At 61.3% G+C, this 27,769-nt stretch overlaps 3 protein-coding genes across 5 annotated transcripts; 1 reads left to right on the top strand and 2 right to left on the bottom strand.

Annotated features, from left to right (window-relative positions):
• Nucleotides 1–1,575: 1,575 nt before the first annotated feature.
• CCR10 (C-C motif chemokine receptor 10) lies at nucleotides 1,576–2,772 on the bottom strand. The gene has a single exon (XM_027704200.1). The coding sequence runs from the start codon at nucleotides 2,770–2,772 to the stop codon at nucleotides 1,576–1,578; it is 1,197 nt and encodes a 398-aa protein (XP_027560001.1).
• A 3,171-nt stretch (nucleotides 2,773–5,943) lies between these two features.
• Nucleotides 5,944–14,553, top strand: CNTNAP1 (contactin associated protein 1). Its single transcript, XM_027704178.1, has 24 exons — nucleotides 5,944–6,080; nucleotides 7,183–7,284; nucleotides 7,462–7,655; nucleotides 7,757–7,904; nucleotides 8,104–8,307; nucleotides 8,376–8,560; nucleotides 8,648–8,791; nucleotides 9,126–9,387; nucleotides 9,465–9,614; nucleotides 9,682–9,853; nucleotides 9,942–10,048; nucleotides 10,154–10,273; nucleotides 10,414–10,617; nucleotides 10,709–10,865; nucleotides 11,022–11,149; nucleotides 11,281–11,448; nucleotides 11,525–11,743; nucleotides 11,821–12,060; nucleotides 12,135–12,371; nucleotides 12,533–12,660; nucleotides 12,777–12,870; nucleotides 12,991–13,224; nucleotides 13,347–13,394; nucleotides 13,482–14,553. The coding sequence occupies exons 1-24, from the start codon at nucleotides 6,002–6,004 to the stop codon at nucleotides 13,670–13,672; spliced, it is 3,915 nt and encodes a 1,304-aa protein (XP_027559979.1). The 5' UTR covers nucleotides 5,944–6,001; the 3' UTR covers nucleotides 13,673–14,553.
• Nucleotides 14,482–26,863, bottom strand: EZH1 (enhancer of zeste 1 polycomb repressive complex 2 subunit). 3 transcript variants are annotated; one of them, XM_027704180.1, is made up of 21 exons: nucleotides 26,786–26,863; nucleotides 26,152–26,272; nucleotides 25,474–25,602; nucleotides 25,063–25,182; nucleotides 24,439–24,559; nucleotides 23,584–23,757; nucleotides 22,695–22,797; nucleotides 22,260–22,423; nucleotides 21,411–21,502; nucleotides 20,728–20,902; nucleotides 20,100–20,296; nucleotides 19,604–19,695; nucleotides 19,007–19,047; nucleotides 18,442–18,567; nucleotides 17,736–17,914; nucleotides 17,139–17,234; nucleotides 16,683–16,764; nucleotides 16,435–16,515; nucleotides 16,248–16,332; nucleotides 16,050–16,149; nucleotides 14,482–14,498 (listed from the first exon to the last, which is right to left on the bottom strand). In XM_027704180.1, the coding sequence occupies exons 1-20, from the start codon at nucleotides 26,794–26,796 to the stop codon at nucleotides 16,089–16,091; spliced, it is 2,250 nt and encodes a 749-aa protein (XP_027559981.1). In that variant the 5' UTR covers nucleotides 26,797–26,863; the 3' UTR covers nucleotides 14,482–14,498; nucleotides 16,050–16,088. The 3 variants fall into 3 exon arrangements, with proteins under 3 accessions (XP_027559981.1, XP_027559980.1, XP_027559983.1); XM_027704179.1 differs by lacking the exon at nucleotides 14,482–14,498 and having other exon boundaries at nucleotides 15,338–16,149; XM_027704182.1 differs by lacking the exon at nucleotides 14,482–14,498 and having other exon boundaries at nucleotides 15,338–16,149; nucleotides 26,782–26,829.
• Nucleotides 26,864–27,769: the final 906 nt, after the last annotated feature.

Here is a 27,769-nt window from a genome sequence, read left to right on the forward strand (position 1 = left end):
CAGCCCTGGACCCTTCGGCCCCTCGAGCCTTGGGTGCCATGGCAGCGCCCGGGCCCTGGCCCTGCTCGCGGAGCCCCAGAAGGGGTTAAGGCTCTGGTTTTGCTACAGCTGTTGGGTCACCGTCATCCCTGGGAACCCGGGTGCTGGGATGCGCAGGCAGGAAGCGCCGGCTGCCAGTTCACCTCCCACGCAGCCTGCGCCGGGCTGTGCGGGGGGCTGAGCCCCGCTGTGGGGCCGGCCACGCAGCCGGGACGGCAACGGGCACTGGGCAGAGCCTGCCAGCCATGGGGACAGCAGAGAACGGGGTCGGGACCACCCGAGGCCACAGGCTGGGAGGGCAGCAGGGGCAGCTGTGCCGCCTGGTCGGGTACTGCCCGATCTGGCCCTTGCTCCCCACCGGCTGAGGGGATCACCATCACCACGGCTCTGCCTCTGCTGAGTCAGCAGTAACCACATTTCTGCCCCAGCAGTAGGTGAAGGTTCTGGGATGCCTTCTTCCAGTCGAGTGCTGGGTTAATGCCAAGCAGAGCAGGGGATGAGCATGAAGCAGCTTCCAGCCCCAGGAAGGTGTTTCCCTGCATGCCCAGCTCCGCTGGGAGATCCCACGAGAGGCTGCACCAGAGCCAGGCCCGGTGCTGCTTCCGGCACCCCGGAGCGCTTCTTCAGCCAAGCCCGGAGCATGAGGCACCGCACGGCCCCGGTGCTGCCGGCCCGTGGCCATGAGCCGCTAGTCATGTGCCGGCCCGGGGGCGTCTGGCAGGGCCAGCCCCAGCGCACAACCCTTGCCCCGGGGAGCCGCCGGGCCGGGATGTGCTGGGGCGCAGGACTTCGTGGGGGGAGTGAGAAGGGGAGAGGTACGTCCCTCTGCCCCCGCCCAGGAGGGGATTTCCAGTCGGGCCCAGGGCGGGTTTTTCCGGGGGGTCTCTGCCCCTCCGGCCCTGGGGACGGGCAGCGAGCAGGCAGAGGGCGGGCAGCGAGCGGGCAGGAAGCGCGAGGTTCTGCTGCCTCCTGCAGGCATCGCCCGCCAGCGCCGGTGGCCACAGGGCTGCCACCCGGCCCCGAGCTCCTGTCCCGCAAGAGCCCGCGGGGCAGCCCCGGCCGGGACGGAGATGGCGCTCGCCCACCGGGACTCGACTGAGGTTTATTGTGAGAGTGGGAACCAGCTGCCTGCCTGGCCCCGCTGTTGCACTCATCGACTCAGCTCACCGGCATCGCACGGACCCCCTGAGCACACATGATATTGCATGGCCCCCCCCCGGAGCACGCGTGATATTAGATGGTCCCCCAGAACACGCGTGACATTGCAGGGTTCCCCGGGAGCACGTGTGACATTGTGGGGACCCCTGCCCCGGCGGGTCACCGGGCACTGAAGGCACTCTCAGGACATGTGGGTGCTGTGGAGCTGCTCTTCCCTCTGTCCACGAGTGTGCAATCACCGTGCGGATTGTCTAGCGCTGCCTGTGCCAGGCTGCTCGCCGGGGCAAGCCCATGTATGGGCAGGGCTCTCCCCGAGGAGTCATGGAGGGGCCGAGCCCCGGGGCGCTGGCTCCTGCCGTGGCTGCAGGCACTGTGCCTCTACACCACATCCAGGTATGTGGAGAGCGATGTCCGCCGGCGGGGACTGGGACAGCCGGGACAGCGCGGCTCGAGGGGCCCCACGCAGCCGGCATCGCTGGCGAGCAGCCACAGCTCCCGACGGAAGCGCTGGCCCAGGAAGGCATAGAGCAGCGGGTTGAGGCAGCAGCGCAGGTACGCCAGCCCGCCCGTGACCAGCAGCGCCAGGTCCTTGCGGCGGCTCTGGGCACAGCTCACCTCCCAGCTGGCCAGCAGCTCGGCCGCGTCCAGCAGCACCATCAGGCTGTGGGGCAGCTGCAGGGCCACGAACACCAGCACGAGGGCCAGCAGCACTCGCAGTGCCCGGTGGGGCTGGGCACCACGGGCCGCCAGCAGCGTCCGTGCCACAGCCGTGTAGCAGCTCGCCATCACCAGGAAGGGCACCACGAAGCCAAGCACCACCTGCACCAGGTTGGTGGCCCCCCGGGCCACCCGTGAGACCACATGGGGGAAGACGACCCGGCAGAGCCGGAGGTCCTGGTGTTGCTCTGCCTGGCTGTAGATGAACTGGGGCAGTGCCAGCAGCGTGGCCAGCAGCCAGGCCAGCCCCGCTGTCAGCCAGCCGTGCCGGCGAGCCCTCGGGCGCAGGCGGCAGGCGGCCGGCACCTGCACAATGACCACGTAGCGGTCCACGCTGATGCAGGTGAGGAAGAGGAAGCCGCTGTAGAAGTTGAGGGCGTAGAGACCCTGCAGCGCCTTGCAGGCGGCCGTACCCGGGGACCAGCCCTGCAGCGTGTCAGTGACGGCAAAGGGCAGCGTCAGGAGCAGCAGGAGGTCAGACAGGGCGAGGTGCAGGAGGCAGACGTCAGTGACGCTGTGTGCCCGGCGGTAGCGGGTGTGTGTGAGCAGCACCAGCCCGTTCCCGACTGTGCCCAGCAGTGAGAGCAGCAGGTAGACGACAGGCTGGAAGGTGCGGGCAAAGCCCTGCACTTCCTGCTTCTCGCAGAGCTCGGGCAGCATGCCGGCCTCCCCCGAGTACTCGTCCTCCCAGTAGAACTCGGTGGTGGCCATTAGCTCCGTTGAGATGGGGCTGGGGGTTGCCTGCACAGAAGGAGACTGAATGAGGAGGGCTCGGTGGTGGCAGCCTGGCCACAGGGTGCAGCACCACGCCCAGGGCAGCCCTTCTCCACCCAGCCCCAGCGCGGGGAGCCCGGGCATGCCACAGCCCCAGTCCCCAGCCCCACGTGCAGGGTGGTTTCTGTCTCACACCCACCCCGCAGCAGAGGGAGGTTCACCATGCTCAGTCATTGCAAGAGCAACCGCACACTTCCCGAGCAGCCTCCTGCGATGCAGAGCTGGTGGAGGGACGTGACCCCGGCTGTGGCGTCCCCAGCACAGCACCACGTCCCACAGATTAACCCTGCACCTGCCTGGGGAGCTGCTCCAGCATCCCCTGGGGATCAGCACCCAGCCTACAGCTCTGGCTCCCCTGGGCAGTCGAGTCTTGGGACTTCACACCAGCATCCCCGGGTGGCCAAAGCAGCCACCCACCCGTGCACCACCCTGGGGATCCCAGTGCAGACACAGCCCCACACTCCCTGGCCCCGGCCCCAGACAGGGAGGTCCCAGGGCATTCCACCGCCTCACAGAGGTTGCAGGCAGCTCCGCACAGTGCTCCCAGCTCCCAGCTGCTCAGCCCTGCTCTGGGGCAGCAGGACAGCACTGCAGCCTGGCACTGAAGAGCCGGGACTCCACTGCCATGGATGTCAGGATCCAACATAGCTCTGACTCGAGCAGCAATTTCACTCTGGCCCATGTCAGCAAGTCCAGGCTGTTGGGCCTGAGCCCCCCCACCCACTCTGGGGCCACAGGTGGGATCTGAACGCAGTGTCAGGGAGGGTTAACTCTCCAGCAGCTCTCCCAGCTCCTTCCCTGCTCTGGGCCCCAGTGACCTGGAACACCAGGTACTGCCCGGATTCCACAAGGTTTTGCCTTTCATCCCAAACCCGCAGGATTCACAAGAAAACTATCTAAAAAACATAAGAAAAGACAGTGAGGGGGTTCCTGCCCCCAGCAAACCCCTCACCCCACAGCCTCTCACCTGTTTCTGCATTGCGCAGCAGGACCTTTCCCGTGGCCGGTGGGTCTGGAGCTGCTGATGTCTCAGCACTCTGTAACCTGTGGTCTGACCACGTGCCTCTTCTGATACCGAAAACAGTGCAGAGCACAGGCCCAGCCCCAAGGAGGAAGGTGAGGTGGTTCCACTCCGGAGCCTGTCCTGAATCTTTTATTTTGTGCACCTTTTACATCTGCATGCTAAGGACAGAAATAGCAGCTCCACTCAGTTCCTGTCATGCAGGACTGTGGGCCAAGCCTGGGAGCACCCAGCCAGGGGAACGGCGTCTGGCCAAGGGCACACAGCATGTGCAGGAGACCCCAGCCCACCCTGGGGCTGTTGGTGGCTCCTCTGCAGGTGTGGAGGGAAGGCTGGAGGGAACAGGGCCAAGAAATGAAGTGTGTGCTGCTGTGGGCTGGCACTGAGCTGGGCATAGGAAGGATGCTGCTCAAGTGGGATCAGCAGAGCCATGTCTGGTCTAGGATCATCTCATCCTGATGGGAAACATGATGGTTCCAGGAGCTGGGGTGGCTGCTGGTGCAGGCTGTACCTCCCACCCAGGGGTCCCAGCCTGGCCCTATACTCCTGTGCTCTGCATCCCTGCAACCCCAGGCCCCTCTGCCCCTGCACCCTTGTGGCTCTGGGGAGGCATGTTGCTGGTTGTTGACAACAAAATTCCCAGCTCCTCATTAAGAAGCAGATTAGTTCCTGTGGGGCAGAGCCCCCACTTTCCTCTTCCCAGGGGGGAGCAAATTGATCCCCAGCTTTAACAGGCTCCCGGCCGTTTGGCGTTTGCTACAGTAATCCCTCAATCCCCCTTTCTCCCCCGCTACAGCAGTCTTTGCTGCGGCTTATCCCAGCTCTGCCCTCGGCCCTCCTGCTGCCTCCAGACGAGTGTGGGGTCCCCGGCACTAGCTGTGGGGCTGTGGAGCTGCTGTGCCCTGGCTGGAGAGTGACTGGGCAGAGGCCTCCAGTCCCTGGGGGTTCCCCAGAGCTCTTTGCTGGAGGGTCATTTCCCCTCCCCTGCTCTTTCTGCAGGGCAGGGATGTTGGCTGCAGACCTCTGCCCAGTGCTGTCTCAGGAGGTGCCATCCTGCACCCTGCATCCTGGGGGAAGGGGAGGGAGGAGAGCCCCAGGGCCAATGCTGGCCCTACAGCACATCAGGGACTCCACATGTCCCTGCTGGGGCTGTCACAGAGCTGACCCAGCACAAGGAGAGGACATGGGGGCTGTGGCCAGAGCAGGTAGCACCCTGGGGTGTCAGGATAAGGCCAGGTGGGCTGTGCCTTTCCTGGGGATGGACCCGAAAGCACTGCTGGGGTCTGGGGGACAGGAGGGCAGGTGCTAATGACCCCGGCACATGGTTCCAGCTCCCGGTAGCAGAACTCTCGGTGCACCATTGGTTGTCCCACATCATCCCTGCCACACCTGGGGCTTTCTGTTCTCTCTTTCACTCCCCAGCCCAGGTCTCGACTCTGCCTGGGCAGGAAGGAGCCCCAGCACTGGGTACCCGCAGGTCATGGCTGTGCTGCCCTGCTGAAAGCCAGTGGTGTGGAGCTGCCCTGCCGAGCTCTGCCCAGTGCCCAGACCCAGCATGGACCCAGCGGCTGCTGGGGCATCCTCGTCCCTCGGAGCTGCTCAGGGCTCCTGGGAGAGTGGGTCTCCTGCTCCTGAGGGGCCAGGGGACACGGGACACAGAGGGTTTGTAGGTGTATGTAGGGCAGGCAGTCGCCAGCCCCCCCGGCCCCTCTGTGGGCATCTGGGGATTGTTTGGGAGCAGACACCGGCTAAATCCCTTCTTCTGCACCACTGGAGAGAGCGGCGACCCCGAGACCTGAAGGCCTTAATCTGTGGCTTGATTACAAACAGCCGCCACATCTGCTGCGGGGGGGCTGCGGGCACCGCTCCGATCCCCCCTTCCGGACCAGGGCTGCAAGGGAATAAGGGCTGGGGGGGGGCTCGGAGCTCGACAAGGGCCAGGCGCTGCAGAGGAACCTCCCGGGGATGCCAGGGGAGTTCCTGCACGGCCTCGCTATGTCCGTGCACCCCCCCACGAGCCCACCGAGGCCGCGAGCCGTGTCCCGGTGCAGCCCGAGGCGGCCGGCGCCCCGCGGGGCCGAGGACCGGGGGAATCGGGCGGCCGGCTGGAGCATTGCGAGGGGGTGCGGCGAGGGGGGCCGGGGCTCCGCGCTGCGCCAAGCCCGGCCCCCGCGCCCCCCCGGTCCGGTCCCGGCCTCTCCCCCCGCCCCATGGGCGGAGCCGCCGGCCCCGTTCCGCCGTGCGGCTGCAGCACCGGGAGCGGCGGCGTCGAGGGCGCTCGGGGCGCTCAGCATGGGCGCCCGCCGCCTCCTCGGGCTCCTGCTCGCCGCCTGCGTCGGCTTCCTGCGCCCCGGCCCCGGCTGCCTCGCACGTAAGTGGAGCCGCAGTCCCGGGAGCGGCCGCTCCGCACTGCGGGACCGCGCCTGCCACCCCGGCCCCGCATTCCTGAGCCGCCCCCGCAACCCCGCTCTCACGACCATCCCCCGCTCTCCCCCGGGCATCCCTCGGTTTCCTCTACTGCCCCGGTCCGCATCGTCCTCAAGGTCACCGCCGGACACGGGCGTCCGGGTTCTCCCCCTGCCCGCCCCGCCCGGGGCGGCCCCCAGCAGCCCCGCCACCGCCGGCGGAACCGCGCCCGCCCGCAGCCTCCGGGGACCGGGGGAGCCGGGATGCCCCGAGGATCCGGGATGCCCGGGGATGCCGAGGCGAGTGGGGGCGCCCCGCCGGACCGACCGGGCTCGGCCAGCGCCGCCGCCCGCCGGGCCGACCCCGCCGCGGGGCTGAACCGGGCCGGGCCCAGTACCGGGCTTGGGGCATCTGCTTGGGCACGGGGATCGGCGAGGTCCTGACCGCACTGGGCAGTTCCCTGCGGCCCCCTGAGCCAGGGCCCTTGGCCCCTTTCCCCAGGGTCGGGGTGAAAAGGGATGGAGGGGGGGGGCTGTGGGATGGGGGGCGGTGGACGGGGGGGGGATGGAGCACGGGCCTTGCAGTGAGAGCTGGGGGTGCTCGTGGACTCCCCGGGCTTCGTCCGACACGGCTGGGGGGAGGGACCCTGTGAGGCGTTCGGGACTGCGACCCCGTCAGAGCGTCTTTTGCCGGTGCCGCGAGGGTTTGCACGGGACCCCCTGGGCTCCCACGAGGGACTGTGACCCGGCAGGGCGGGGCAGGGCGGGATGGGGGGTCCTGTCGCCCACGTCAGTGCAGAGGCGTCTGGTGCGGGCGCCGGGGCCCGCAGAGGTGTGTCAGCTCCGCTGCAGTGGGAGGGGAGAGCGGAGCGGGCCCGCCGCGCCGCCGGCCCAAGGGGGCAGCGGGGTCCCCAGAGCCCTCAGAGGCAGCAGGGTCCCCAGAGCCCACAGTGTCTGCAGGGGTCCCCAGAGCCCTCAGGGTCTGCAGGGCCGGGTCGGGAGAGCTTCCACAGGGGCACTGCCCAGCTCAGTGCCCCAAGCACGCCCCCAGCCCCACTCTCCCCACAGGACCATGCTACGATGAGCTCGTCGCTCCCCTTTACTCCTACTCCATCGGTGCCTCCTCCAGATACAACATCTTCTACTCGCCCAGCTTTGCCCGGCTGCACAGTGAGTCCCCCTGCAGGATCGGGACCCAGGTTGGGCGGGGCACGTGGGCCGAGGGTGTCCTCGGCAAGGGCTGAGGAATCCAGTGGGGTGCTGGGGTGGGGCCGAGCAAGCAGCCCCCGCTCAGCTGGGAGCCACTGGGTGCAGAGCTGTGGGGTCAGCTGAACAGCTCCCCCGCAGGCACCAGCGGCTGGTCCCCCGATCCCCGGGACAAGCAGCCCTGGCTCCAGATCGACCTGATGCAAAAGCACCGGATCAACGCGGTGGCCACGCAGGGAACCTTCAACACCTATGACTGGCTGACACGCTACATCGTGCTCTACGGAGACAGCCCCTACAGCTGGAAACCCTTCTTCCAGCAGGGCAGCAACTGGGTAGGGGGGAGTCCTGGGGTCCCTGCGGGAGGGGGTCCTCTGAGGGGGGCAGAAACCCCTCGCCTGGAGCAAGGTGTTTGACAGCGACCCTTGATCCCCAGACGTTCTTTGGGAATGTGAACGAGAGTGGGGTGGTGCGGCACGACCTGCACTACCCCATCCTTGCACGCTACATCCGCATCATCCCAGTGGCATGGAATCCACGTGGGAAGATCGGGCTGCGCCTGGGCCTCTACGGCTGCCCCTACCGTGAGTACCTGGCCAGGGGCTCCAGCAGCCCTGTGGAGCAGGACCCTGGCTCTGGCACTGTGGAAAACACTCTCAGAGGGGATTGCTCCCAAATGGTCTGCAGCCATGGCATAGATCACAGCAGAAGGGAGTGTTCCCCATGCCAGGGCACCTGCTGCTGCAGGCAGTGACATGGCTGGGGCTGCTCTGCTCTCCCCAGGGTCCCACGTGCTCTACTTTGATGGGGATGATGCCATCTCCTACCGTTTCCGGACTAAGAGGGTCAGCACCTTTGAGGATGACATCTCCTTCAACTTCAAAACGCTGGAGCAGGACGGGGTGCTGATGCACGGGGAGGGCCCACAGGGTGACTACATCACGGTGGAGCTCAAACAGGCCCAGCTCCTCCTGCACATCAGCTTAGGTGAGCCAGGGCCAGGGGGCTGACAACACGGGGCCAGAGGGCTGCCGGCTGACGCTGCCCCTCCCCAGGCAGCAGCCCACTGCATGCCAGTGAGGGCCACACAACAGTGGCGGTGGGCAGCCTCCTGGATGACCAGCACTGGCACTCACTGCACATTGAGCGCCTCGGCCACTACGTCAACCTGACGCTGGACGGGGAGGTCAAGCGCTTCCGCTGCCGTGGCACCTTCGACCAGCTTGACCTCGAAACTGAGGTGGGTGCAACAGGCAGGGGACTGCCAGGATGCTGACTGGTGGTGTCCCCCCCAGAGAGGGACTGACCCTCTCCCTCTGCCTCCCAGATCTTCTTTGGGGGGGTGATTGACCAGGACAAGCAGCACCTCACTTACCGGCAAAACTTCCGGGGCTGCGTGGAGAACATCATCTTCAATGGGGTCCACATCGCTGACCTGGCCCGGCACCGGAGACCCAACATCCGCTTCGAGGTCCAGGCCGGGGGGTGCCCCTTCTCTGGGGGTTCTGTCCCTGCTGTGGGAGGATCCTTTTCCTGAATGTCCTTAGCCCCACTGGGGGGTGACCCCTTGCCTGGGGCCAGGCTCCCTGCCCGCTGTGGGGTGGCGCGGGGCTGGGCAGCAGCCGTGCTCAGCCAAGCGGCACCGCATTGACCACGCAAGGTTATCCCTGGCCTGGGGTGCCTGCCTGGCTCTACCAGGCGTTGGGATCGATTGGGCATGATTGGGGCCAGGATTGTGGGGATGGGAGGGGCCTCCCTGCCATGGGAACATCCCCTTCCTCACCTCATCCCGTGGTTATCCCCAGGGCAGCGTGGGCCACTACTGCCAGGACCAGCTGAACACCCCCATCACCTTTGCTGGCATCAACAACTACATCCGGGTGCCAGGGATCCCACGGAGGAACCGCCTGGCCGTCAGCTTCCGCTTCCGCTCCTGGGACACCACTGGGCTCCTGCTCTACACCAACTTCTCTGATGGCCTGGGCTCCCTCGAGATGGTGCTGAGTGAGGGGCAGATCAATGTCTCCATTGCCCAGCCTGGCAAGAAGAAGCTGGAGTTTGCTGCGGGTGGGCTGGGGAGCCAGTGCGGGGAGTGGGGCCAGTGTGGCAGCGGAGCCTCCCCACCCACCCTCCTGTCCCCACAGGGTATCGCCTGAATGACGGCTTCTGGCACTCGGTGCACCTGGTGGCACGGGAAGGCTCAGCTGTTGTGACTATTGATGATGATGATGGTGCCGAGTTTCGGGTGGCACACCCATTCCAGCTCCGTACTGGCGGCCAATACTTCTTTGGAGGTGGGCAGTGGGGCAGAGGCCAGGGCGACATGTGCCTAGGGGCTGCTCACCCTGCTCTGTCTTGCAGGCTGCCCCAAGCCAGCCTCAGTCACTGGCTGCAGGTCGAACCAGACAGCCTTCCATGGCTGCCTGCAGATGCTGAACGTGGACTTGCAGCCCGTGGATGTGGAGCTGCTGGTGCATCAGCGGCTGGCGGAGTACCACAATGTGTTCTTCAACGTCTGCGGCATCACGGACAGGTATCGACTGGGACAGGGGTGCTGCCTGGGAGTGAGGGGCACTGGGGGGCTGTGCTGGTGCTGGGACAGGAGCCCTCTGCACCCTCAGGTGCACCCCCAACCTGTGTGAGCATGACAGCCGCTGCATCCAGTCCTGGGATGACTTCATGTGCATCTGCGACCTGACGGGGTACAAGGGGGAGACCTGTCACAAATGTGAGCCTGGAGACCCGTGGGTCAGGGACAGTAAGGGCACGTGTGGCCCCTCCCTCTGCCTAGTGCCCCCCTTGCACTGACCCTCACCTCATTTTTCTCTTCCAGCCCTTTACAAAGAATCATGTGATGCTTACCGGGTCAGCGGGAAAACCTCAGGCAACTACACCATCGACCCGGATGGCAGCGGGCCACTCAAGCCCTTCATGGTGTACTGTGACATCCGAGGTGGGGGCAGCAGGAGGCCAGGGTGTCCCTCTGTTCAGTGCCCCTGGGGACCAGCCCTGCCTGTGTATTTGGGCTGGAGCAGGATAGAGGTAGTGGGGGTGTCCTGGGGGTCCAGTCCTAAAAGCTCCCTGTCAGTGCAGAGGACCGAGCATGGACCATCATCCGTCACAACCGCCACTACGCCACACGGGTGACGGGCTCCAGTGTGGACCAGCTCTACCTGGGGGCTGTAGAGTACTGGAACGCCTCCTGGGCTGAGGTCTCAGCACTGGCCAATGCCTCTGAGTACTGCGAGCAGCGCATCGAGTTCCACTGCTACAACTCCCGCCTGCTCAACACTCCCTGTGAGTGCTGGGGGGACTGGGGTTGCGCCGTGGGGCTGCACTGCAGGGCTGTGCTCTGGGAATGTGTCTTCACCCTCCCCTGTGCTCGCAGCTGGGCTGCCCTTCAGCTTCTGGATGGGCCGGAACGATGAACGGCACTACTACTGGGGTGGCTCACGGCCGGGCATCCAGCGCTGCGCCTGCGGGCTGGACAAGAACTGTGCCGACCCCCAGTACTTCTGCAACTGCGATGCCGACCATGCGCTGTGGTGAGTGGTGGGGTCTGCAGGACAGAGGCCAAGGGGTGGGGGCTGCAGGCATGGGGGGCACAGACTCTGGGGCCCTCAGATGGGGGTAATAAGGGTGCAGGCTGGCAAAGGGACAGAAGCCCCTCACGGCCACTCTGATGCACACACCATTTGCAGGAGGACAGACAAAGGTCTGCTGACCTTTGTGGACCACTTGCCTGTCACCCAGGTTGTGGTTGGGGACACCAACCGCACTGGCTCTGAAGCCCAGTTCCTGCTGGGGCCCCTGCGATGTTACGGAGACCGTGAGTGACCAGCCCCGTGGAAGGTCCCCTGCCTGCAGAGTGCCTACACCCACAGGGATCCCACACCTGTGAGGTCCCCCACACAGGGAGGGTTCTTGCTCATCCCTCACTGCCCCTCCTGCTCCCCACAGGCAACACTTGGAACACCGTCTCCTTCAACAGGGGTGCAGCCCTGATCTTCCCCACCTTCCAGGCCAACCACAGCCTTGACATCTCCTTCTACTTCAAGACTACTGCCCTATCTGGAGTCTTCCTGGAGAACCCTGGCACCAGAAACTACATCCGCATTGAGCTCAACAGTACGGGGGGCAGGGGCTGCAGGGCTGTGGTGGGCGGTGGGGCCAGGGGGCTCCTCCCAACACCACATCCTTGCAGCCACCAGGGATGTGGTGTTTATCTACGACATTGGGAACGGGGACGAGAACCTGACGGTGCGGTCAGTGATGCCCTGGAACGATGATGAGTGGCACCAGGTGAAGGCTGAGCTCAACGTCAAGCTGGCGCGGCTGCGGGTGGACAAGCTGCCCTGGGTGGTGCGGCCGGCCCCCCCGCAGAGCTTCGTCCGCCTGGAGTTTGACAGGCCCCTCTATGTCGGTGAGAGCCCCCGGCCGTGGCCCCGCACCCCCAGGTCCCTGCATGCCACAGGGTGCTGAGCCTCGGCCCCACTGCAGGCGCAGCAGAGCACAAGATGCGCCCGTTCCTGGGGTGCCTGCGGGGGCTGCGGATGAACGGGGTGACGCTCAACCTGGAGGGCAAGGCCAACGAGACGGAGGGTGTGCGGGTCAACTGCACCGGCTACTGCCAGGACCCGCCGGTGCCCTGCCAGAATAGCGGGCTCTGCGTTGAGCGCTACAGCCACTACAGCTGCAACTGCAGCGTCTCCGCCTTCACCGGGCCCTTCTGCAACCACGGTGAGGGCTGTGCTCCGCGGGGTGAGAGGGGCTGAGGAGCCGACGCTTCCCTCACCCCGTGGGCTCCCCCGCAGACATCGGCGGGTACTTCGAGGAGGGCACCTGGGTGCGGTACAACATCCTGCCCATGTCTCTGTACGCCGCCCGCGAGTTCGCCAGCATCATCAGCAGCCCCTGGCAGCCCCTGCCCGGCTACAACCTCACCAGCGAGGAGGTCAGCTTCAGCTTCAGCACCACCTCAGCGCCCGCCGTGCTGCTCTATGTCAGCACCTTTGTAAAGGACTATATGGCCGTGCTCATCAAGGATGATGGTGAGCCCTGGGGCTCACACAGAGCCTGAGTGGACCCCCCCCCCAAGTTCTGGAGCTGCACGGGACCCTCCTCTCTGTGGATGCTACTCCCCAGCCCAATAGACGAGCTGGATGCGTCCACTGAGAGCTCTGGCCCTGCTGATGGCCCCCACTGCCTACAGGGAGCCTGCAGCTGCGCTACCAGCTGGGCACCAACCCCTACGTTTTCGCCCTCACCACCAAGCCAGTGACAGATGGGAGGCCCCACCGTGTCAACATCACCCGCCTGCACCGCACATTGTATACCCAGGTACGGGCCAGGGCACCCTCCCCACAGGGCCTGGGGGCTTTGGGCTGCAGGTCAGGCTGAGAGGGGTATAGGTGGGGTGGCTTCACGGGCGCTGACACTGGGCACCTGCCTCCCAGGTGGACTATCTCCCCGTCATGGAGCAACGGTTCTCCCTGTTTGTGGACAGCAAGCTGGACTCTCCCAAAAACCTCTACCTGGGGCGTGTGATGGGTGAGCTGGGTCCAGCCCTTGGCCACCCCTTTCCCATGCTGGAGTCTCCTGGGTCTCCTCTGCCCAGCATGGTCCTTGCTCTCCAAGAGGGATGAGCTATCTCCTTCTGTGCCCCCACAGAAACCGGTGTGATTGACCCCGAGATCCAGCGCTACAACACACCCGGCTTCTCAGGCTGCCTCTCAGGGGTGAAGTTCAACACCCTCGTGCCCCTCAAAGCCATCTTCCACCCCACCAGTGCCCTGCGGCCCTACAGCATTCGGGGGGAGCTGGTGGAGTCAAGCTGTGCCTCAATGCTCCCCCTTACCACCATCCTCATCCCTCCTGAGATGGACCCCTGGTACATGGGCATAGGTAGGTGCTGTGGTGGGACCCTGGCTTGAACAGAGCCCCTGACAAGCAGCAGCTGCAGAGGGGAAGCTCCAGCACAAGACCTCGCTGCAGCCCACTCTCAGCTACCCACTCTATCTCTGCAGAGTTCCCCCATGTGCACGACGACGGCTGGATTGGGATCATCATTGGGTGTAAGTGAAGCCCCTGGCTGGTGTCCCGTGCTCTGCCCTGGCCCTGCACCTCCTTCCCAGACCCTCACTGCCACCTCTCCCCCACAGTTGTGATCTTCCTGCTTCTGCTGTTGGGGGGGCTGCTGGCACTGCTGTACTTCTACCACCACCGCTACAAGGGCTCCTACCACACCAATGAACCCAAGGCCATCCAGGACTACGGCAGCGCTACCAAACCAGCACCGGCACGCAAGGACCAGAACTTGCCCCAGATCCTGGAGGAGGCGAGAGGGGAATAGCAGGGGCCGGGGGTGGGACAGGCTCACAGCCCCCACATCCCCAAGACCCGCCCGGGGATGAGCGAGCGTCGCGGGACCAAAGGGCCAAGCACACCTGAACTGCCAACATCCTCCTCTGGACGGTCCGGACCGCGCCGACCACCATCTCCTCCTCGCGGCCACCACCCACCGGCCCCAGAGCACGGCTGTGACCTGCCGAGCCCCAGCCCCGCTCGCCCTGGGCACGGCGGCAGCCCCCTCGCCGGAGGCAGGCTGCGGGTGCCCCCGCAGCTGCCAAACCCCGCCTGGCCTCCCGTGGGGAGCCCCGGGCCCGGCCCCCACCCTCCCTCTGGCCGGGGGCACCCGGCTGCTGCCACCTGTTAGTGCTGCCCGCGTAGATGACCCGCTGCTTTGCTCGCTTCGCCAGCGCCACGCAGAGCCACGAGCACTGGCCCCGCACAGCCGGGGCGCCGAGCAATACCTTGCGCCGGCGCCGCGCATGCCGCCGCTGCACCTTGCTGAGATGCTGCTTTCGTAAGATCAGGTACAGATCCTTTCTACCATTTTTTGTTGCTGGATATTCTACTACACTCTGGGTTTTTTTTATTCTATCGGTTTGTATAAAAAAACCAAACGGAAGCTCCCACGGGCCTGACGTTCTGCGTGTCATGGTGCGTGGTCTGTAGTTTGCTACTTCTCTGTATGAAGTGCCAGTCCTGGTGATAACCTCCAGCCCAGGGAAAGCTCCTGTTCACTTGCTGTGTTGTGGTAAGACGATGTTACAGAAACGCATTTATCTACCCAAAGGCCTGGCTCCACTGGGCACTTTATTTTTAAAAATCCTGTTCTGTTGAATGAGATGTGAGGATAATCAAATAAAGGCAGAATGACAGCGTTTGACACTCCCCAGCCTTCCCCTTGGCAGCCCAGGCAGATCCTCTCCACCCACCCTAGCTTAGCCTGCACCAGGAGAGGGACCACACAGACAACAGCAATTCCTGCTCCTGGAATGGGATGCAGGGTGTAACTAGCCAGGGGTAGAGGCAGCTCAGCTGCTGCTGCACACACACATTGTGTCCTGCTTTCCCTGCCACACACCTCTGCCCCCTCCCCACCCTGAGCCAGTTTGGGCAGCTAGTGGCTCCTGACCACTTGCAATTCCCCCTGGGCTCTGAGGAGCCATGGCTGGGCTGAGCCCAGCAGGCAGGGGACAGGCAGGGGACAGGCAGGGAACAGGCTGCTGCCACTGCTCCCGAGGTAACAGAGACCAGCAAGCAGGAGAGGGTCTTCGCTACCACTTTATTATGACAAAAGGCTACAAGCCACGTTATTTAAAGTGCATTATTATTACCATTATTCACCGTCAACAAACCACAGACAAAAGCCTGGCATAGTGCAGCTATGGCCGAAGTGGCAGAAGACGCTGAGCCAAGAGCAGGGTTGAGGGGAGCCAGGCGGACGGAGGCGGCAGGGAGGGGGGCTCAGGCAGGTGCTGGGGTACAAGCACTGCTCCAGACAAACCCAAACACCTCCAAGCTCCAGGAGGGCATCATGGACAGTGGGAAGGATGGACAGACAGCCTGGCCTGCCGTGGCAGGGGACTGGGGAGGCATGGTGAGGGCTGGGCCAGGGAGGGCTTGGCTCCCAGGCAGAACCAGCACCTCTCTGTGTCATGTACCACATCCTGGGAACCCAGCCCTGGACACTGGGCACAGCATGGCCCAGCACCCAGCACCAGGCTGGGCAGGCAGCTGGCAGCACATGTGGCTCTCAGGGGACAGCCCCAACCTTCAGGTCATGCCAGGCCCCATCAGCCTGCCCTGTCCCAAACTTGGAGCGATGTCCCTGCAAAGGTGCTGATGGATGCAGGTCGCCCAGGATGCCTGCAGTCCCTCCATACCCAGCGTGAAACACAGGGCCCAGCCACCAGCTGGGGATTAGTTTAAAGTGCTTTTTTCTTTCCTTTTTGCATTGGGTGCTAAGGCCAAACCTCACCCCGCCAGAGAATATTTCCCCTTTATCCCCAGGGCCAGAGGATCACAAAGCCCAAGGCAGGTTTCCGAGGAGCCTTCCCTGGGCCACCGTGGGCACTGACTTTAACATTGTCTCTACCCAGCTCAGTGCCATCCCTATTCAAAGTGACGTGTTGCATAGTGCTGCTCTCCCATCCCCAGGTATCCCTTGGTGCCAACTCCAGCCATGGCTGGGCGGTTCCTGTGCCCCAGCCAGCTGGGGCAGAGGGGAAACCGCCTTGGGACAGCAGCTGGGGCACAGGCACTGCTCACACTCCTGCCCCGAGTCTCTCTGGGTGTCTGGATGGAAAGTAGCACTTGTGACACACACAGCAGTGGGAACAGCAGCAGTCATGTCAGCGTGAAGCAAACATGGCATTGCTTACAAGGTGCAGCAGCAAGGTGTGCCGGGACTGCCCCCGGGCCTAGATGATGTCTGTTTCCCTCTCTATGCCAACGTACTTCAGGGCATCTGCCTGGCTGTACCTGCAAGACAGGAAGTCACAGCTGCAGCAATGACCTCCCACAGTCCCCACAAACCTCTACAGAAGGTGGGGTCACCCCTGCAGCCCAGTCCAAGGTACCTGTAGTCAAAGAAGAGCTCCTCTCCTGCCTGGATGGCTCTCTTAGCGAAGATGCCAATCCGGTGGTCTCCGTTCACCATTACAACTGCAACCAGAGAGATGATGTCAGAGACGTGCAGCCCCAGCTTGGGCCAGAGCTCTCGCAGCACTGTACCCTGCCTGGTCTGACTGGGCAGGGGGATCTCACCTTTGGCATAGCAATTGGGGTTCACCGAGTGGTTAGCAAAGCGGATTTTATTTCCTTTGCGGGTGGCGTCAACAACAAAGTCTATTTTAAAAAAAAAAAGAAAAAAAAGAAAAAAAAGAAAAAAAAGAAGAAAAAGAAGAAAACTGTGGTGTAAGGCCAGGCCTGTCACCAAGGTGAGAGGTGGGCTGAGCCTGCCTGCCTGGCCAGCAGCCCTGGCCTCTCCACCCCTGGCAGCCCCAGGGAATTACCATTGTTGAGGTTGAAGAGGAAGCTGGACATGTACTTGTCATAAACCTTTCCTCGCCGGTCAGCCTCGTCCTGGGAAATGAGCTGTAGAGGGAGAACACCTTGAGAGACCCAGCAGCTGAGGGCTGAGCCAGGCACTCACCTGCCTCCTGGAAAAATGCTCCTGCCCTCCCTCCCATCTCACAGGCAGGAGCTCGCCAGGGCTCCCAGGGATGGGGCAGAGGCCAGAGCTGGGTTCCCAGGGAGCAGCACACATAGAACACGCTCCTCCACAGTGGAGGGCCAGAGGTACTGAGATGTGTTCTGAAATAGCACAAGACTCACTCTCCAAACCCGGTCAGAGTGAGCCCATGGCCACGGCAGAGCTGGGGAAGGCAGCTGTCCCTGCTGGCCCCATGGCTGAAGGAAGCCCTCCCCCCACAGGCAGACCCCCGTGCGCCCAGCACAGCAGCACTGACCTCCCCACAGTACTCGGAGATGAACTCGTTCTTCTGCACAGCCTCCTTGATGAAAGTACCCCAGCCAGCCACGTCCGACGGGGCCAGCAACAAATGCTGGAACCAAGGGGAAAGGAAGTGGGAAAGGGTTAGCAGGTACAGCACCTCACAGCACCCAGATCACAGAGGCAGAAGGGAGTCAGTGTGCATCCAGCATCCCCTTGTTATGGTGACACACAGCTCCCTACAGACTTACACCCTTACATGGAGCTGCACAGGACTTGACACACACTAATTTGCAACTTTCTCAGATTTTTTTTTTCAATGCAAAATCCCTTGCCCTGACCAGCAAGAATTCAAGACTAAACCTTTCTCTGGAGCCACTTTTTTTACACTCCCTTGCTCTCAAACCCTTCCTCACGTAACTCACGTCTCCTGATTTTCACATCCACAATCCCCACTCCAGACTAAGTGCTGCAGAAGCCCGGGGCAGAGCAGCTTCTCTTCCAGACCTCAGCACTCAGGCAGCTGCGGGGGCCTCATGCCCCCCTCCCACACAGCAGCAGCAGCATCTGTGTATCAGCCCTGAGGCAGCCCCTGCCATGCTGCTGTCCATACCTTTTTGAGACCTCGCTGGATGCTGCAGTTCTTGCAGGAGACCACCTTGCAGTCCCAGTGCTCCGAAGCGCCGCAGGTGAGGCAGAGGTCTGGGTCACACTCCCGCACAGCCAGGTAACACGGGCACTGCTTGGTGTTGCACTGGGTCTTACAGCGGCAGCCCGGGAAGCGGTTCTGACCTGCAGTGACACAGCCCACGGGTTTGCACTGTGAGGTTTGGCACAGAACAGAGGGGCCACGCAGGGTCCCTGACCCAGATGTTCCTCCCCTAGCCAGGTCTCACCCCGGCAAGGCCTGGGCAGGGACAGAACAAAGCCTGGCTGTTGCTTCCATTGCAGAGCTGGGAATGGAAGCCCAGACATGAAAAACAAACACGGCAGAGCAGTGACCCAATGCCCACCCTAAATGCTGGTCACACATCCTGCTCACAGGGGACCAGCAGCAGCAGCAGCATCCATGGGATACAGATACCATGACAAGCATTCTCTAAGAGCAGCGTCTCTCAGCTGCCAAGAGTTGCAGGGCAGCATGGAACTATTTCCCTTTGGACTTTAACAGCTGCTAATCAAACTGCTGCAGATGGACAGAGCAGTGAGTGCAGGAATAAAGCAGGCCCCTGGCATGCCCCAGCTCTGCACCCTCCCCTCTGCTCTGTGCCAGGAGAGCTGGCTGCTTTCCTGCCCAATAGTCCTCGGCCTCTCCTTACAGTCAGGGTTGCACTGGCAGAACTTCTCACAGAAATTCTGAGTCATGATGCAAGGGCAGGAGCTGTCACAGGGATGTTCCGGATGGTCACAGGGCTGGTAGTTGTACACCTGGGTTGGTGAATTATCTAGAGCAAGATGAGAAGTCTCCAGGTTAGAAGCTGTACGTTGCAGGAATCTTTTCAAAGCAGCACATGCAGGGCACTGGAGCAGAGAAGGTGCAAGCTCCCCATCTGCCTGCACTGGTCAGGGAGCCCAGCAGCACCCAGCTCCCACAGGCACACGGCTGTGCTCACTGACCACAGCCCAGTGTACAGCAGGGCTGCACACCAGCTCTCAGCCTCCCCCTGGCTGTGGCAAACTCCACCACAAGTGTGGCCTCACCGGGCACTGGCATGGCCACAATGCCCCTGGCACCCCAAGGAGCCTGGCTGGGTGGAGATGCTCCCTTCTGCACTGTGGAGCTGCCAGGATGGTGAGCAGGACATGGCTGTCCCGCCGTGGCAGTCGGAGCTGGAGAACTCGACCCTCACAAACATCCCACGACACAGCCACAGCCAACACTACCTTTCTTCAGCTGGATCTTCCTGCAGTGTGCAGCCCACAGCCTGGAAAAGGAGCAGAAAGGGTTGAGGGGATGCATGAGCCATCAGGGAGAGCCGGCCAGGACTGCTCTGCACCGGCAGCCAACACAGCAGAGACAGACTTGGCAGCTTCATGCATTAGTGATCAGCAGCCGCCACAAAATGGAGAAAGATGAGAGCAATGCAGCTGCAGCAGGAGCTTTCTAAGGCAAACACCAGAGCCAGAATAATACTGGACACGCTGGGATCAGCACACAAAGTGGGTTACAAGCTGGGGAGCTGAGGATGAGGCTGCTGATAGGGCAGTGGCAGCAGGGGCTGCAGCCAGCAATGCCCTGTCTTTGGGCTGAGCTCAGGGGCACAGGGCCACTGAGACCCCAGAACCACCGAGCCTCCAGCGAGGGCAGCAGCCCTCGAGCTGGGCCAGGGCCAGCACCCAGTGGCAGCACCAGCAGTCCCGTGTGACAGCAGGATGTGTGCACAGATGGGAGCCAGATGGGGATTACCAGGAATGCGTTGGCACAAAAAGGAGCGGATCTGGTTGCATTTAAAGAACAAAACAAGCTTGTCCAACACTCGCCTGTGCTTCCTTTTCTTCTTCTGGGATGGATTCATTAATTCATTTGTCGGCAGTTTTGTTATAAGCGATTCCTTCACGGCAAACTGAAAGACCTACCAGAGAACAGAAGCAAAAAGACGAAACAGGTTCAGTGCACTTCAGTTGTTTTATCAAAAGCATAATCAGAGAGTGTGAGCAAGCACACACAGCGGGGCTCCCAGTCCCGGGCCCAGTGAGCAGCAGCTTTGCCCCGTTTCCCTGCCCATGTGCTCCTCCTGCCTGGGAAACGAGCGCCTGCATGCCCAGCTGCAATGGGAGGAAACCCACAGCACCAGCACACAGGGCTCACTCTGCAAACAGCAGCACTGCTGCAGAGTAACACCCTGGACTCCAAACATGTTGATGTGACACCTTCCTCTGGGAGGTTTGTGGCAGAGAAATAAAACCAACGGGCAGCGGCTCTGGCCCCAGCCCTGGCCCCTCTCCTGCTGCTGTATTGGCTGCTCTGGGCACCCACCTGCTTGCAGGTCTTTGTCCCCAGCAGCCTGGCAATGGAGCAGAAGTTGTTGAAGTAGGTCCCGTGGAAGACACGGAAGAGTGACTCCTCAGCTCCCGTCCACTCCACAGGCTCCTGTGGTGTCTCCACTGCAAACAGCTGGGAGGAGGCCGGGCTCAGCTTCTGCTTGGTGGGGGTTTGGCAGCGGGAGTTGGCCTCTGGCAGGAAAGGCAGATGTTAAGCCAAACACACCCTGGAAAAAGGCACCTGGCCGTTGTGGTTCTGGGGGCCAGTGGTCCCCTTGCAGTGCCTCACAACCGTGCACTGCACTCCTGGCCACACACTCCTGCCTCTGGCCAGGAACAGTGCTCAGAGCCAAGGACTCGCTCTGAGCTTTGCAGGTCCCAGGAAAGCTCTCGCTTTTCTTGCCAACTTTCCTTCTTCCTGGGAGAGGACAGTGAATCCAATAACAGCAAAGGCGGGGCTGGTGTCCCTCAGGTTTTCTGGGAACACCGAGTGCTTGCTAACTCCAAACTTCCCAGCTGTGCTGGAAGCAGAGGGAACCCTGGGAGAACTCCAGCTGTGAGAACCCACCCGCCCTCACTGCCCACACCAGAGGTGAGCGGGTGTCCCCGGGCTGGCACCGTACCCGAGGAGCTAGAGGCCCACTCGTTGCCCGTGTCCCGGTCACTGTCACCCTCCCTGGTCTCGGTGACTGCCGGGGTGTTGGAGCAGGACGCACCCACCACGTGGTGCCGGCGGCGGCGCCGGCCCGAGCACTTGGACCGGGGGTTGTGCAGCGCAGCAAACTCCTTGGCTCCTTCCTGCAAGCAGAGCAGAAGACAAGACGAGTGGCAGATGACCAGGGAACGCAGGAAGGGTTTTCTACAGGCCCTGGGACAAACCCTGTCCTGCCACCACCAAGGACAGATGGAAGAGGCCGGCCATGTGTGGTCTCTTCAGCAAGTGCCAAACCCTGCCTGGTCAGCAGAGGCTTCCTGGCCCTGGCCCCCCCAGCCCACTCCTCTGGATCTTCCTGGCCTCTTGCTCTGCTCCTTTTTAACCTGAGTTTAATTTCTCTAACACTGCACTGAGTCCAGAGAAATCATTTGTCACACAATTTCCCATCTGCTAGCTCTGGAATTAGTCTTTGTTGGACATCTCCTAAAATATGCATCTGGTAAGGTCTGCATTTGCATTCACGCTGTCCTGAATCCAACAAGGACTAGAACTAATTCTGGAAGTTGTGAAAAAGGTCCACAGAGCTCTGCAGAGCAGGGCTGGCCAGGGCACTTCTCTTGTGGTTTCTAAAGCAGCAACGCAGAAACGTACCAGCCAGAGGAAACAGTCTGCGCCGCAAGGATCTGGCTCAATCTTGGTCTCTCTATTCTTTCGTTTGTACACATTAGGAGTAGCATGAAAAGCTGAAAAAGTAACAGTTATCTTTACTATTAGCATTCTCCAAGAGTCTCCCCCCACTCTGCAAGGGACAGGAAGCGGGAGCCTGCGTGTCCAAGGGCTCCCACAGCAGCTGAACCCCTGGGGCAGCCCTGCTCCAACCCACAACGGGGACTCGGCAGCTTGGAAAGGAGAGGCCATAGGAAAAGGATCTGCTTTCAGACTGAAACAAAAAGACCACGTGATCTTAATATTATATCTTTTAATAAATAATTCACTGGAAAAAGTCCTGTGACTTCCCAAAGAAGCCCCTTAGACCTGGAGAACAGCAGGTCCAGCAGCTAAGCAGTATCCAAAAGGCTTTGGCAGGACCAACCGCAGGAACAGGACTAAGATGAAGCTGTAAGTTCCAGTGAGGCAACAAAACACAGGGGCATGTCCAGACTTTGGCAGTGAAACATTCATGCCTTTCACTGACGAGCTTCTGCAAAGCAAGAGCAAAGTCTGGTGGTGGCAGGACTACGGCACAAACTGCCGGGAGCTCGGATGAGGCGTGCTGAGCGCGGAGAGGGGACGGCCACGCAGGTCTGTCTGCCGTCCATGGGAGCAAAGAGTGGAGCCGTCTGTGCAAAAGGCTTCTGGGCACCTGTCAGCTCCTAAGGCCCCACTGCAAGCTCGGGAGGCACCACCCTCCAGAGACTGCAGCACGGACTAAGCAAGGCGTGCAGAGGAAAACTGAGGAGAGAGGGCTCTAGGGAAGCGTCCGGCCGAGGCGGCACTTACGATGCAGAAAGCAGTCGTATTTGAAGCAGCGGCGGCAGAAGAGGGTGTGGAAGGAATGCAGGGACTGCTCCCGCTGCACTGACTTGGCACATGGCCCGTCGATGTTGGGAGTGCACTGTGGCGGCAGCACGTTGGGGTCCGACACCTCCGTGAGCTCCCGGTACCTGTTGGCAAACAGAAACACCCAGGGATGTGCACACTCCCCCATTTGGGACACTTTGCACGGCTATGTCACTACCTGGGCCCGTCGGACTCTGGCCCAGGTACCTCGAGGCCGAACTGCAGTTTGTAAAGGTTTTGTAAGGTTCAAAACGTGCTCTGCCCAAGGAGCCTCTGCAGGCACCAAGCTCTGTGGCCTGGCCAGAGCTGGCCTCTGAAACAGAGATTTCAACTCTTGCTAAGAAAGGTAACAGAACCCAAGCAGAGATCTTCTACCTCTCTTTCATATCCTCTGGAAAGCCGTACTCAGGAAACATGGAAGAAATGGCAGTGAATATCATGTCATTGGGGAAACGCTTCTTGGAACACTTCTTGCTACCTACAAAGAAGAGGAGACAGAATTCCTCAGCCAAGCTGATGTGAACGGGCCTTTCCTTCTCACACAGAGCAACTCCAGCGATGTTCAGGTTTGTATTTTAAGACAGAAATGTAATCCCATACACAATGGATAAGCCTAAAGTCCTGCAACCAGGCTAAGGCATTTTCAGAATCAGTGCATGACCACTTTCAGCACAGCATGATGTATTGCTGAAGAATCAACATTTCTTAAGCATTATTACTATTTATTTGTCCCAGGGCAGGACTTTCAGACAATGCTTTTCTACGTCCACAAAGGTCCTGGTACTTGTGCCACCCAAATCACCACAGATCAAGGACAAAGACAAAACTACTTGTCAGCATTCCTAAGGTCATCGAGGACACAGGAAAATCCTACAGACCAAAGCTTCCTCTAGGCAACAAGAGCTCCAGGTGCCACAGGAGAGGGAAGAGAAACACTAATACATGGAAAGCGGGTCTGGAAGGGATTTGAAATGTCCCATCTCCCTGCCTCCCACAGAAACAGATCCACCCACACCTCCCTGATAGGTGCTTGCCAGACCAGCACTTGAAAACCTCCACATGCAGAGCTCCCACAGCCTCCTCAGATAACACTCAGCTCTGCTAATCTCACCAGGAAATGGGTTTCCAGATGACTCATCTAAATTACTTCTCATCACACTTTAAGCTGGTGATTTCTTGTCCTGTCCACAGTGGACAGTGAGAACAACCCAGAGCAGGATGGAAACGTGACCACCATAATGCCTATTTCTGTGGCCAAACCCACCTTCTGCTGCAATTCGCTTTCTTTTCCTTGTGACTGGCAGCTCCTCTTTCCCATCCTCCTGTTTCACCTCAGAATCATTGTGTCCTTCCTCTTCCTCATCCGAGTACTGATTCAGGGCGTTCACCAGCTCCAGGAACACGGCATCGCTGATGAGGACTGACCCTGAGATCATTTCTGAAACACAGAGATGTGGGACTGCCACCGTCTTTCTCACTCCTTGTCATGGCAAACCACAAGCCAGCCACATCACTGCTACCAGCCGAGCCCTTCTCTCAGTTTTGTCGGGAGTGTTTTATCGTTTTCAGCAACGTGGGGACAGGCCACATCAGAGTTTTCCCTGCCTTTCTCCCCCCAGGCAGTTTTCTGATGGGGCAGGCAGTGCTGCAGGGGAATACACTGGCTTTTCATTGATTAAACTCTTGGCTAAAGTCTCAAGCAGAACAGAGTTGTTGAGTTCCTCCCACCCCCTTGCACATTTTCAGCATCCCAGAGGAGCCTGTGAATCCCTGTGCACAGAAGCATCTGCTCCAGAGCACCTCAGGCCTAGAATGGAGCAGGGTATTGAAAGGCAGGACTGTGTCCTTGCAAAGGAGAACAGCAGGCACAGTCCTGTTTCCCTGCTCTGAGAGCTCCCACAGAAAACCTGGTTACTGCTGCCACCTTTTGACTTCTGAACTACTTAGATATGTTATTTGCAAGAGACTGAATCATAAAACCATAGGATGGGTTGGGCTGGACAGGACCTTAAAGCTCCTCTCATTCCACCTCTTGCCATGAACAGGGCACTAGATCAGGTTGCTCCACGTCCCATCCAACCTGGCCTTGAAGGGAGAGAGCTGGCTGCTCCCAGGTTACCTTCTTCTCCATGAACTTTCCCATCATAGTTATTAATAAGCTCTTCAATGAAGGTTTCATCTTCTTCCTTCACCTCATCACCCATGTAAGGGATATTGCACAGAACTGTTTCATCCTCCACCTGAAGAGAGATCAGACACAAGTCAGAAAAGCAGCGTTTGCTGATGCCAGCGAGGCTGTGGCCAAGGCTGCTCCGGTTCCTCACACCCGTCAACAACACGGGGACCAGCAGAAGTTCAGGTGTCTCATCCCTGACATGTCAGTGCTATCCCACTGTCACCCAGTCACAAAGGAAAGGACCTGCCTAAGAAATAAAATTCTCTGTTTAAAAGGACATAAAAATCCTAGGAAAAAACCCAAACAAAGCAAGACCCCCAAAAACATATTTACTCCTTGAACCCTGTGAAGCAACTCCTTGACCCTGCCAAAGAGTCATGTGTAAAGGCTACCTGGGTGAGACAGCGTGGACACATGGCTGGATTATGGGATGCCACAAAACAAGCATCTAAAACAACACTTTGCATCATCTCTCGAGCACATATCGCCTGAAACAAGTGGGTTGAAGAACCACTTCCCAGCTGGGTAACAATCACACACCAACCACACCAAGACCCTGCCACATACCATGAAATTCTGCTGAAGAGGGGACCAGGAGTACATAATGGGAACTAGTGCCACCGTGTTCAGGGTCCTCATGTACAGTGTCTGGCTTGAAAATCCTGGGAAAATGCTCTCAACAGTGCACTGGAATACAAGTACAGAAGGGCAGTGAGGAACCGCCCTGGGAGGCTGCCACAGCCTGAGAGAAAACAGAATTCAGGACAAACACATGGAAGCCCCACATCCACTCTGTGACTCCTTCACAGGAAAAAGCCCTTGGAGTACTTTTTGCCCATTTCTGCATCCCAGAAGTGTGAGGCACAGCCTGACACTGACCTAGGACAGCAAAACCTCATCCCATATCCCCACAGCTCCCTGCAGAGCCCTGGTTCCAGTCCCCACTTGCTGCTGCTGTGCTCCTTTTCCACTGCACACCTGCTTCAGGAACGGGTGCCCACTGACTGGCTTCATCAACTGCACGGGCTGCACTCGCAGCTTCTTCCAGTCTTCATTCAGGATTTGAGTCTTTTCATGAACCTTTGCAAAGTTAGCCACAAAAAGAGCCTGAAAGGAGAGAAAGTAGCTCTCAAAATTTAAGAAATCCCGTTGAGAACACTAAAATTCTTCCTGAGATTCTGTTTTGAGCATCAAAACACAAACAAGGCTGAGCGTTTCAGACTGGTGATACTCATTAGAATGAATTCTAATTAAACTCATCATTGGTACAAAACTGTGCTGAGAATCCATCCAACAGCCAGGGAGCTTAGGGTAACTCCTGATCCCAGATGAGCCCCTCTGAAATCCTGCTGCCAAGAGAGTCATCTGAAACCCACAGCACTGAGAGGGTTCAGCAGGGAGATACTGTAAAAACCAAGTGGAAACAAGCCCTCTTGGGCTCATCCAACAGCCTTTTGTGTGCGAGCCATCGCCTGCATGGCCCGACACCAAGGACAGAGCACAGGGAGAAGCAGCATCTGTTCCCACTGATCTAGCTTGCAAGTCAAAAACAGCTTATCAATCCACGGGCTGACACCCCCTGGCACTGCCTGGACTCTCTGAGCTGAAGGGAAGCGTTTCAGGGATGCCCCAGCCCAGCCCTTGCCATGTCCGTACCTTCGCTCCCATGTTCGCCTGGAACCTCTTGAGCTGCCGCAGACGCATGTACTCGGACTTGACCTTCCTCTTCCAGTACATGATGCACTTCGACGTCGGAGGAGTGGCAATTTCCATTTTTCTATAACAGTGCAGAAAGAACAAACATCAAATAACGGAGAGCTCAATCCCGGAAACAAGTGATATTAGAAAAACATCCCCGTGGATTTTAAATGCATCATAGACTCGGACCAGGCAAAATGACGGCCCGGTCGGTCTGCAGCGCTCCTGCCTGCGGAACACCCGCGGCCGAGGCGCACGAACAGGCCCGGGACAGCAGCGAGGGGCGGCGCTGACCGGGAACGGCCGCTCCTGCCCCGCGAGCCCCCGGGGCAGCGCCTGACCCCGGGGCGTTGCTGGGGTCCCCGACTCCCCTCCGGGACATGACGCCGGAGAGCCGCGGGTCCAGCTCCAGCCGCTCCCGCGCCGCTCCGGCCGGGCCCGTGCGCTCCGGGAACACGCAACGGAGCGAGCCGGGGCCGGCGGCGCCGGCGGACCGGGGAGCGGGGCCAGACCCCAAAGCCGCCCGGGGTCCCAGCCGGTACTACGGGACCCCGCTCCCCTCCCGGGACCCCCCGGCCCCGCCCGCACTCACTGCTCGGCCATCGCGACACGGGGAGGCCGCGCGCCCCCGCGGCACTGCGCGCGCGCCGGCCCCGCCCCGCCCGGCCCCAGGCCCCGCCCCACCCGGTCCCAGGCCCCGCCCCGCTCGGCCCCAGGCCCCGCCTCCGGTCTCGCGTATTCCCCCGCCCCCCGCTTTGCGGCCACGCCCCTGTCCCGCCGCAGGTCACGCCCCCGCATCGCGGCCACGCCCCCGCCCCGCCGCCGCCGGTGGTCCCGCTGTTCCCGGCGGTTCCGGCGGGCTCGGAGCGCGCGGGGCTCCCCCGGCGGAGCGGACCCGTGCCAGCCCGGCGAACACCCCCACGGGATGCGGGGGACGGGCCGAGCCCGGCGGGTCTGAGCCCGCTGCCCATCCCGCCCCGGTGCCCGCCCATGCTCGGTGCGCCCGGCCCCGCCTCTGTTGCGGGCCCGGTCCGGTCCCGCAGGAAGCGCTTGCCGGGACAGCGCCGGTCCCGCCCCGGGGCAGCCTGGCCTCGACGAGTCGCCCCGGCAGTCCCGGGCCCCTCTGGCTCCCCGTGGCGGCGCCGGGCAGGAAGCGGCTGCTGGCGGCGGCCCTTCCTGACCCGGTGGCCCCGGCGGTGGGGAGCGGGCGGTGTTGGCTCCTGCCCCGGCGGGGGCCCCGTCCATCCCCCCGCCGCGGTGCGGAGCGCCGGCTGCCTCGGGGCGCCTCTCCCCGCTGACCCTGGGGGGGTGACTCCGAGGGGAGGGATGAGCAGTTCCCGCATCCCGCCCGCATTTGGGAGCTCCGCTGAGTCAGGCAGGGCGGGGAGTCCCTGCAGTTGGAGCTGGTTCCATAGCAATAGGGGATGCCTGCATTTGCCCTGAGCAGGGGAAGCACTGGAGAAGAGTCCCAGGCACCAGGATCTTGACCCTACACGGGCCGAGCCCCTTCTTTGGCACTCTGGGTGGGGCTTGGCCGGGAGCACCGGGGATGCCAGGCTGGGTGGGGGGCCCAGGC

This window comes from Neopelma chrysocephalum, unplaced genomic scaffold, assembly GCF_003984885.1.
Source record: "Neopelma chrysocephalum unplaced genomic scaffold, ASM398488v2 Primary Assembly neopelma1_258, whole genome shotgun sequence".
Taxonomy (NCBI): Eukaryota; Metazoa; Chordata; class Aves; order Passeriformes; family Pipridae; genus Neopelma; species Neopelma chrysocephalum.